This window comes from Stegostoma tigrinum, chromosome 12 (genome assembly GCF_030684315.1).
Source record: "Stegostoma tigrinum isolate sSteTig4 chromosome 12, sSteTig4.hap1, whole genome shotgun sequence".
Lineage (NCBI taxonomy): Eukaryota > Metazoa > Chordata > Chondrichthyes > Orectolobiformes > Stegostomatidae > Stegostoma > Stegostoma tigrinum.
In genome coordinates this window covers 61,392,382-61,403,858 of record NC_081365.1, presented here as the reverse complement: position 1 = coordinate 61,403,858, position 11,477 = coordinate 61,392,382, and the positions used below count along the sequence as shown (strand labels likewise).

The 11,477-nt window shown below is 40.0% G+C and overlaps 1 protein-coding gene across 2 annotated transcripts in view; it reads left to right on the top strand.

Annotated features, from left to right (window-relative positions):
* The first annotated feature begins 1,793 nt into the window (after positions 1-1,793).
* arhgap31 (Rho GTPase activating protein 31) overlaps positions 1,794-11,477 on the top strand; it is a 103,815-nt gene continuing 94,131 nt past the window's right edge. For both annotated transcript variants that reach the window (XM_048541340.1, XM_048541339.1), the window contains exon 1: positions 1,794-2,394. In XM_048541340.1, the coding sequence (XP_048397297.1) occupies positions 2,292-2,394 (103 nt within the window). In that variant the 5' untranslated portion in view covers positions 1,794-2,291. The remainder of the gene's footprint in view (positions 2,395-11,477) is intronic.

Sequence of the window (11,477 nt, the reverse complement as noted above, 5' to 3'; positions counted from 1 at the left end):
TCCCTCTAAGCTACAGAGTCATGGGTTGTGCAACAATCCAAAATATCCTTTGTAGGCCACAAACGACTCAGTCCTATTGAGGTTGGTTGGCTCGCCGAGCAGGTTTGTTGCTACTGTGCTTGGTAACATCCTCAGTTTCCCATTTCCTTGCCAGTTTGAGCGTTTTGCGCCCATAAGTCTCTAAGGTTTTGGAGTAGATCTGTAGCTCTGGTTGTGGGTGTTGAGTTTGGTTTGCTCACCGAGCTGGTTTGTTGTTCCACAGACGTGTTGTTACTGTGCTTGGTAACATCCTCAGTAACAAAATGTCTACGGAACAAACAAATCAGCTCGGCGAGCCAACCAACATCAATGCCCACAACCCGAGCTACGGGTCTAACGAAATGTCTACAGAACAAACAAATCAGCTCGGCAAGCCAACCAACATCAATGCCCACAACCCGAGCTACAGGTTTATTCCGAAACCTTACAAGTCAGTCCCTTTAAACTACTGTACAGCCTTGCAAGTAAATAAAGGAGGGACCATACACTTCTATAAAACATGGGTGCACTCAAAGATAAAGACAGTAGAGGAAATTTTGGAATTTACCTACTGTACTTCAAAATACTGTCATGGGATCTGTTTGCATCCATCTAGAAACTGAGTGTGACATTATATTTTAAAGAAAGTGCTTCTGACAATGTAGCGCTCACTCAATACTACATTTCAGTCTTTTATTAGTCTTCCAGTCCCTAGCTTGGGATATGAATACCCCATCTTCTGACTCAGAAGTAAGCCTGCTACCATAGAACCAATGCTCAGTTGATGAGGAACTGTGGTGCAATGCAGCCAACAGCAGAAAACCACAGAAAACCAAAGAAAACATTGTTGGGTATGTGGAGGTCAAAATATTTACATTCAATGCAAAGCAATTATCTAATTTATTGTGAAGGAATGCCATTCTGGTAATTTTTTTTCGAATTTGTGGTTTGCAAACACAGATTGGAGACCAGTGCACAATAAGAAAATAGCAACCATACTCTAAAAGGAGTTCACTGAGTGCAAAGTGCTTTGAGATGTCCTAAGGCCATAAAAGGTACTATACAAATGCAAGTTCTGGCAGTCTTTCAAGTGTTTTTTTCACTGCCACAAGATGCATTAAATCAATACAGATTACAAATCTTTCCAAAAATCTTTATCTTTCACACTTTTACTGGACATTTTTGTTGCACTTTGCCTTGACACAAATTGAACAATTCTGATGGTCACGTAGTTGGCTGTTTACTCCCATTCTCTGTACAAGGAGGGACTCAGCTTCTCAGCTCTGGACTGCAGGTTAAAGCAACACAGCTCTATCAAATCATTGCCAAGTTGTAGACAAGTAAAGAAATCTCGGTAAATTACCCAGAGTAATACATTAACAGCCAATCTGTAAAGAATTTCTCTTCCAGAAGAACACACAAAGGTGAGGAGGACAGTAACTGCAGCAGCAAATTTAATATTGATTTTGCACTGGACCCCATGCTTTAAAATTAAATATTTAGTGATGAACTTTGTGATTCAGTTTGCTGGTCATGAAATAAAGTATTTTCAAAGAGGAATTAACTGAATTTGTACACTATTAAACAGCAATGTGAAAAAGATATTTCCTTAATTATGATTATGTCATAACATTTTAGTATACACTTAATAAAAACCATAGGACTTTTTTTTCTTGTGTGTATGAATTTTGAAAGAGACTTTGCAACAGGATGTGGTTTAGCACTGAGCACCAAGCCTGGCCTACACCAGGTTTCCTGTCAGGCTGTGACTGTTAAAGGCTGGGGCCGTTATCTCTCTGCTGTCAGGCCCGGCTAACTGTAACGCTTGTCCTTAGTGCCTCACTTCCTTGGTTTCTTACAGCATTTCCTGAGCACAAATTGATAAACCATTGACATGTTTTGGAAGAGGAGAAAAGGCACAGGAAGCTGATGTTTAAACTCTCAATCTTACAGGGCCTAAGAGGAGAAAAACTCCAATCTTTTTCTACAAATCTGAAGCTGTACTAACTTCAGAGTTTCAAGCTGTTAAGTTGTCTCCTGTGAAAGACAAACAAGGGATCCTATCAGTTCTTTGCATACACAATGTGGACTCTGCAAAAGTCATTGCTACTGCTACGAACTGACTGAAACGTCGTGTCAGGATGTGAGTCTGCATTGCCTGTTGGCTGAGGCAGATTCACTGGGATTTTTTTTTGAAACTGGTGGTTGTTTGCAGACAGCTCTTGTGGTAAAGCAATTTAAGGCACAGGTTCCTTAAGTCATCTTGTTCACCCATGAAGAACAAGGGAGCAAAACAGAAAGGAAAACGGAAGGGTGCGAAGGACACTGCGTTTGGTTGTGACCTAGGTGACTACTTACAGAACTCCGGACAGGATGGTAAAGTAAACCCTTATTATGTTTAAAGTTACAGTTAAAAGCCGCTTCAAAGGGTGTCTCACTGATCATTGATCATCTCCTTCTTTCAAGGTTGTGCTAAAGTGAAATCTGCAACCTGTTAAAAGGAGTATTTATTCTGTCAGTTAAACCTTACTGGTGCTATCTTGGAACTAGGTAAAATTTAAGTCAAACATCAATGGGTCCTTTGTATTTTACAGTCTGATTATAACATCAGATGTGAAAAATCAAAGGAATTTCCATCCAAGTCCTGTACATTTTCAGGCTTTGTGGCTAATCTCATTTTTGTGCAAGCTGTTGATTTTGAATCAATGCCTTTCTAGGCAGAAAAACACTCTATCAAATCACTGCTCCTTGTACAAGTCAACAAGTGGCTTGGTGGACCTACAGTAACACAACAGCAGACTGTTTATTCCACATAATATGTTACACATGGCAACAACTCATAAAATAAAATCTAAACTTAAATTAACAAGATACAGTAAACAACACACATTAAATACTAAGTGATAGTGCACTACAGAAGAGCAATTCCTAGGAAAATGCTTTGGCTAATACTGTTAGCTGAAATTATTTATTAAATCAGGCAGATATTCAGTCCAGAGGAGAATGTATCTTTTCCATTGACAGTGGATAAAAGAGGCGAGGAGGCCGGTATAGAGTATTCAAGTGGCAAGGGTGAGAGGACAGGCAGTTGAGAAGCACTGCCTGGTCTGGAAAATGCTTCACTGTAGGAATTGCTAAATGAAAGTGGGAATTGACTTCAAACTACAAGACTTAATCTTTGGCTGGTTCCCAAACAGCTGGCAAACAGATTTTTCTTGGTGACTACACAAATCAACGATGTTACAAGAGGGAGGAAAGAATTACATGGCTGGAAATTCTCAGCTGTCGGCAGGTGGAAAAAAATAATAATTGCTACACAAACAGGGGTTCAGGAGACGTTGAAAGTCACTGTTAAGCATGTTACAGGGGCTGGCTCCTCAAATGTCTCAGAGTGGGCTATGTGTTCTGTTTTCAAAATTCTATCCTGTTATCAGCATTAACTCAGCACGCTTCCACTGATTGCTAAAGGAACAATGCCTCATTTATATATACATGTACATGCACAAACACACTCCTCTAACTATATGTATATAACGTATTTGATTAATTAGCTATTGTTTAAATTGAAATGCTATTGTTAGTCCTAAAGTTCAAGGAAGAACCAAATCATTCTGCCCCACAGGCTGCAGAATCACTGAGATTACTTATATCATCTCTGTGGCAGCACAAGACTTTACTTCCTGTTCAGTTTGTTGGGAATCAGAGCTTTTCTTCTGAGATTGTGGTGCTGTGCTACATAAATTTCATGTCTGACCACTGTTCAAGTTCTGTTGCTCAAAGGTGGGCAGCAGGCTAAAGGACTTGAGAAGAATCTATTTTTGTTTGCTCAGCTTAATGAAGATGTAGCCTTGATTATAAAGGATGAACGATGGGAACAATGTCATTTGTTTGTGTTAACGTGCTCCAAATCTGATTCAAAGCATTCATCAGATGGTCACTGGGCAAAGTACCATTTTTGAAGGCTTATTTACAACTACCTGGGAGGACGTGTTGGTCATTTATGATTGGAAGGTGTAAGGCAGACTAATGCAATAGTGAATATTTAGTTCCAGTTCATAATGCGGGAAAAGTTCTACACCATCTCTGTCAGTTTTTAGGTATCGAGAAGTTTAGAGCAATCATCAGTAGATCATGATTTGCCTTGTCAGATTTCCACTGTACGTGTATTGGATGCCATATTCAAAGTAGCTGATTTTTATTTATGAAGAAGGTCAGAAACAAGCATGAGGCAACTTACATGTCACTCAGGGCCTGAAGATCATTTACAGAACCCTAGATGAAAATGATGTACAAATATACAGAGCTGTTCACTCCAGTTTGCTGCTGCGTCCTCACATGGGATGTATGTAGTTCTTTGCCATGTACCTGTCGGATTCTCATCACACACCATAAATGCTGCACTTTTATTAAGAGTGCTGAATTACTTCTGATTCTCTTTCCAAAATTTTCTGCTTTATATCCTCCTATGTTGCAGTGCTTCCATTGGGGATACTGACTTTTGTTGGTGTGTTGAGAGATGCAATCTTGCTTTTGGTCAAAAATTGTTGCTGCCCTGTGAAGGGAGTAGATGATCAAAGGCACACCCAGTGTGCTGGATTATCCTCACTTCTACTATCAGGCAGTGAAGCACTATGTATATGAATGGAGGTGTTGACCCTGACACATCTGCATAACAGGTGCTGCCCAACAAGAACCGTTGGGAATTTGTGTGACATTACAGGCTCCACATAAATGCAATCTGTTGTTGTTGCTCCTCTACAACCTCTGACGCTCCGTTCCTTCTGAGTTGTCTTGACAAAGAATTCAATAACAGCATCCATATAAAAAGCGTCCTGTTTTTTTGTCTGGTGTTCGACTCATGGGTTCACATCACACAGTGTTGGAGGTGCGCCAGTTCAGTTTTTACACATAAGAACAATTCCTTCCTGTAGCACATTTCCCTTGCCATCACATTGCTTTTATAATATTATCCACACAATAATTCCGACTATTTGCTACATCCTCACCAGCACTTCCCTCAGTGAGTACAATGCTTTTGCATAAATTTCCTATTTTTCTTTGTGCCATATAACTCCCATTTTACAGTGAAATCCAAATCCTATCCCTCTCAACACAAAAATTTCTGAGCGTCAAGAAGCGATGTTGTCCAGATCTCTGACGACCTTCCACATCCCACGTGCCCTTTGTATTGTTGAATCAAAACCCACTCATATCTCATCAGTGCAGGGGCTCTAGTGACTAAAATCCAACAAAGGCTTTTTGTACATGCTGCCAATCATTTCTCACTCTATAGCTTGGTGAAGGAATTGTTGACACCTCATATTTAAGCTATTATTAATTTGCTTCAGAAATGAAGAACACTCATTGTTATTAATGTTTTGTGATGGGCTGTGCCTTTTTTATTTTTACCCATGAATTTTCCTTCTCCGAAACAATGACTTTTAGACCACATACATCTTCCCATAATTTCTTCAGTGTTTCTTTATTTCCCCCGATCTTGCTCAAAGTCGAGGGACCAAAGGCCCTATGATGTTGAGAGACCCAAATCCAAGTTCTATGCTCATTTTTGCCTCTCTGCCTTTGGGGACTCAGCTCGCTGCCCTTCTGATTCTGCAACTCAAGCTCAGTCCTGATGTTGGGGAGAATGTGCTTGTTGGCATAGAATAACACAAGTTTTACTTCACAGCTAATTTTGCTACCATTGCTCGTCTGCCCTTAGTAAACTGCGTAATGTAAGATTAAAGGTCGTGCCTCCTAAATCCAACAGCCTTGGGATCAGGCCTTTGTCTAATCAGAGATGATGGGAGGTCAAATATATTCAATGCACAAACATTTTATGAGTAAAGGCCTCACCTTGACTTTTATCAATCACATCCCTAATAGATTATTGGTTTTCCAATTGGACAGCAACATCAGGTTTAGGGTAGCAATAAATGGTGGAGTGTGGCATGCAAACGGGAGTTACTAAGTTGTTTTCCCATCTGAATGATGGATATGTGCTTTCGAAAACCTTTTCTATTTAAGTGTGTAGTAATAGTTACATCATCATGTAAATAACTAGAAAAGAAGACCACTAGAAAAGACATCCTTGTTTTGAATTCATATACAAAATGAATTAACTCATTATCAAAGAACAAAATAGTTTAAAAGGTAAACTGTGTTTTAATGATTCTTTAATATTCAATCATTAGTCAAACTTAAATTTCCTTTTAAATACAGTGCACCCATCATCTATGCTGTTGTATTCTTTTCCATTCCTATTCAGGGATGTTTCAGTGTAAAAGATGTATGTACTCACTGGAAAGGGGAAATACTTTGTGCTTAATCATCTTTTTAAACTTCTGTAATTTTACTAATTAGCTGATTAACCCCTTATGCAGCCTGTGTGAAATAAAATGCTTTGGAAGCTTAAGAATATCTTTCTATTTTGAACAACAGGTAGAATTGGGATTACACATCATTATTTTGTAACTGTTACATACACTGCCAGTTGTGGCTTTATTATTATGGCGCAGTGCTAAATGGTGGCAAGGCACTTACCCCAGGACCGAAGGGAATATCAACACTAACTGCTCTGAGTCTGGATGAACACAGCAGGCCAAGCAGCATCTCAGGAGCACAAAAGCTGACTTTTCGGGCCTAGACCCTTCATCTCTGATGAAGGGTCTAGGCCCGAAACGTCAGCTTTTGTGCTCCTGAAATGCTGCTTGGCCTGCTGTGTTCATCCAGCCTCACATTTTATTATCTTGGAATTCTCCAGCATCTGCAGTTCCCATTATCTCTGCTCTGAGTCTGTTGCGTTTTTAGTTGATTGAAGATTTCATCAGCACAGAGCGACAAGTGTAAGATTGGAAAACTAATGTTTTAGAAACAAAATAATTTAATGAGACTTTTTAAATCGATTTTGTTTAGTTTGTGAATGAACAAGAATACTCTACTTTGTGCAACTGGTGTGATTCATCTTACAGCAAATAGGTAATGTCAGAGGTAGCAAGCATTATCCAACGCACAGGAGGTTGAGGAGTAACCTTGTAGAGGCTTATGAAATCATGACGGGTGTAGATAAGATGAATAGGGTAGGGGAGTTCAAAACTAGAGAGCAGAATTTTAGGGTGAGAGGAGAAAGATTCCGCAGTTTGTCTGCGGAATGAACTACCATAGGAAGTGGTAGATGCAGATGCAGTTAAAACATTTAAAAGGCATTTTTGGATAAGTACATGAACAGGAAAGCTTTGGAAGGATATAGGCTAGACGCAGGCAAAGAGGTCTAGTTTAGTTTTGGGAAATCTGGTTGGCATGGATGAGTCGGATCAAGGGATTTGTTTTCGCGCTGTATGACTGTATGACTTGATGGCTCTAAGGCTTGACAAAGAATAACAAGAAGTGACATAAATACAGATTGATCCAATGATCATAGATCTCAGGGAAAACCAGAAACTGGACTAAGAAGTGTCAGATTAAGGTGGTACAGCTGGCATTACACTTTTTGAGGATCTTCAAAGCAATCTCTATATACGTATATTGCACATAGAGATTAGACTGACTATAGAAATCCGTATATACACAATAGCCAACTAGTATTGGTTCGGAGGGGCAAAGGGGGAATTTCTATTCTGTTGGAAAATTTAATGTCAAAGCAGTCACTGATATCATGCTCCTCTGTTATGCAATCTTTGTCACTGATGATCAACAAGTAAAAATAATTTATACTTTTAAAATTTCTGTACACTGTCACAATGACTAATTTCAATGGCTTTAAAAACTTAGTTGTGATCATGAGTCAAACCCGGGAGCAGCAGATTAGAAGTGAAACCTGAAAGAATGCTCCATGTTGCAGCAGGGGAACCTGAGATTCCAAAATCCGCCTGCAGTCAGCTGTGGTAACAATGCAAGCAAAGCCCTTCCCAGGGCTTCAGGTCCACTGAACAAGCCGCAGAGTAAGGACAATGAGAACTAACGAGTGGCTCAAATGCCAGTGATCAAGGCTCAGATGAGTGAGGTAGATTGGACAGTGACCAATGGAGTATAAGAATCCAGTCAATAAGTGCTGTAAGGGGACAGACACAAAATTAAGAATGACAATTTGAAAACAAAATAACTTTTTTAAAATTAAACTTGTGAGCTACTGTTGAAGACGTTTCCCCCTAGATGCACGCCAGGTAATGGGAAATGTGCAACTGCACTGTTACACAATCTGAGTTGCCACAAATGCCGAACATTGAGCAGCCAGGAAAGCAGGTAACAATTTGTGATTTTCAAAACTCTTCGATTCAAGTAGCGCAGGAACCGACAGCTAATTCCGGCCATAGGCTTCCCTGGACAGGCCTGATTAATGACAAAACAACAGCAGTGAACAAAAGCAACTTCTACCTTGAATTAAGGATTTGATTTTGTTTTGGAATATTAAGTGCATTTACAATTCAGTTAGGATTTGTGGATTGTGGCATTCCCAATAGAGATTCGTGTGTTGGCTTTCCTGCTCCTCTGATGCTACTTGGCCTGCTGTTTCCTCCAACTCCACACTGTGTTGTCTCTGATTCCAGTATCTGCTGTTCATGCTGTCTCTGAAAATGGGTGTAACCTGTCTTTCACCAACTTCTAGTGGTTAAATCAAATAAATCCTTGACACTCACTTTACAATCAACAAATAACAATTTATTTATCTAACTCTAACAGTGAACAAATTAACTCAACTATTAACAAAGCGAACAAATCCCTTCTAACTACTGACAATCCCCGAATAATGCAAGATTCTAATCTTATGATGTTCCAATAAATATAAGTCCCACTTAAATAACAGAACAATAGAATTTAATCTTTCAAAATTACAGTCAGGTTACGTCTTCTGGAATTTTCTGTGTCTTCTTCATCGATTCTTCTGTCAGGAATGCTTTCTCTGTCAATTATTCTGTCAGGAATCTTAGTTAAGAATCCCATATTACCATTGTGATAGATAGTGCTTTCTCTGAGAGCTGAGAGCTGTTACCTCTAGAAAATGACAGTTAATTCTACCTTTTTTCCAACAGCCCCCCTTCTTTGATACCCCAGTGACATATCAATTTCTGGCAATCAGATTGGTCCTAGGTTGTCAAAACAATCGGATTCAAATTCGATAGGTTTTTGGTTTCTAAGTACCTGGTTCCATTTGATTGGCTAAATTCAAAAGCCTGTTGTCTTCGTAAAAATGCTGCTTTGCCTGTTAACGATGTGGCCTTTTGATACAAATGTTTCACTTCAGATGCTCTCTGTTGATGCAAATTTTCAAGCTGCTCACGGACATCTCCAAGCACAGTAAAAGCACAATCTTTTAAAGGGACCACTGAAAGGTAATTCACTGACAGTGGTGAATAGATGAAAAATATCATGCATGGGATGATGCGAAGAAAAGCCAGCCAGTTGTGCATGATAACACTTCCGGATGTTAAATAAATAAGCTTACTTTCTATTGGTGAATACTTCAGGAACACAGGTGATTTAGTTGTTGAGGATGAAGGACAAAAAATGTGGCACATGGCTCAGTGATTAGCACTGCTGCCTCACAGCAATGAGGACCTGCATTCAACTCCAGTCTCCGGTGACTGTCTATGTGGAGTGTGTCCCCATGTCTGCATGGGTTTCCTCTGGGTGCACCAGTTTCCTCTCATAACCTAAAGCTGCGCAGGTTCGGCGGATTAGCAGTGGGAAATGCAGGGTTACATGGACAGCATGGGTCTGGCTGGGAGGCTGTTCTGAGGGTTGGTGTGGACTCAATGGGCCAAATGGCCCACTCCCAAGTGTAGGGATTCCGTGATTACAAAATTAATACTGTTGATTTGGTGGCGGGGAAAAAAATGTTCAGTAGTATGTAACAGCACCTTCCAGAAGATAAAAAAAATCTCTTAAGCTTGATGGCTTTTATAGCACTGTGGTAGTATCCCTACCTGGGTCTGGGTTCAAGTCCTACCTTCTCAAGAGGTGGTGTCATAACGTCTCTGAACAAGTTGATTTGGAAAAAAAAAATCAATTCATTCAAACTGCTATAAAGGAAGATTAGCTTCTTTATTATTGAGTTACCATGCTTGAAAGGCACAACTCTAAATAAATACATAATTGGAGAAAGATAGGCTCCAGTTCTATCACTCACCAGTTTCTGGAATGCAAAGGTTTGTACGCATCTAACCCATGTTGGACCCATTCTTGTCACTGTCTGATGAGATATTGTCAAAAGAGTTTTATTTTGGTATTGATGTACCCCGTTTTGGAAATGCTTGATTTATTGGTTTGGAGAACTTTTTTGGGGAGGTAACGGCCTGGTAGTATTATCGCTGAACTGTTAATCCAGAGAGCCAGGTAATGTCTGGGGACCTAGATTCGAATCCTGCCATGGCAGAAGGTGGGATATGAATTCAAAAAATATCTGGAATTAAGAATCTAACGATGACCGTGAATCCATTGTCGATTGTCAGAAAAACCCATCTAGCTCACTAGCGTCCTTTGAGGAAGGAAACTGCCTTCCTTACCTGATCTGGCCTGCACATGACACCAGGCCCACAGCAATGTGGTTGACTCTTAACTGGCCACTAGGCAATCAGGGATGGGCAATAAATCCTGGTCTAGCCAGTGACGCCTTCATCCTATGAGTGTATAAAAAAAGCTCTGCACCTTGTCTGAGTCGACCCTGCCCTTGAGGTTTTTTTGCACCCTGCCCGGGGAGTCTGGAATATGGGAACACAGTCTCAGGAAAAGGCATCCATCATTTAGGACTGGCATGGGAAGAATTTTCTTCACTGAGGATTTTGAATCTTTGGAAATTTCCACCCTAGAAAATCGTGAATGCCGCAATGTTGAGCCTATTTAAGACTGAGATTGACAAATTTTTTGGTCTGTCAGAGAATCAGAGGAGTGGTTGAATATATGTAGTTGAGAGATGAGTATATTGAATGGAGGACCAGGATCAAGGGTGGTGTAGTCTACTCCAGCCCCAATTGCTTATATTTTTATGTTAGTTAAGAGGAAGCTTTATTCTATGTCAAATGAAGGCCATACATGCCCTGTGATTGTTTACTGGGAACAAAGCCAAGGGAGCTTTAGTCTGTATCTAGTCTTACTCTGTACCTGTCCTGGGAGTGTTAAATGGGGACAGTTTGGAGGGAGTTTTTCTGTCTACATGTTTACCCATATTGTACCTGTCCTAGGAGTGTTTGCTGGGCAATTGTCATGACCGTTTCCTGGGCAAAGGTCCCAAATTTATTACAATTTCAGTTGGGAGACCTCCAAATTAAACCCGTCTCTTGGTTTGTTGCTGCAAGGTCAATTTAAAATGGATGCCTCCCCTTGTGTTTACCTTTTCCAAATTAAAATGTCCTAATAGTTCAAAAGGAGATAATTTTACCAGACTTTCTTGAGTCAAAGAATGGGGTTAATAGCTACTCAATGTGAGAAATGATAAGAAAACATGACTTACATACACACAGATCAGA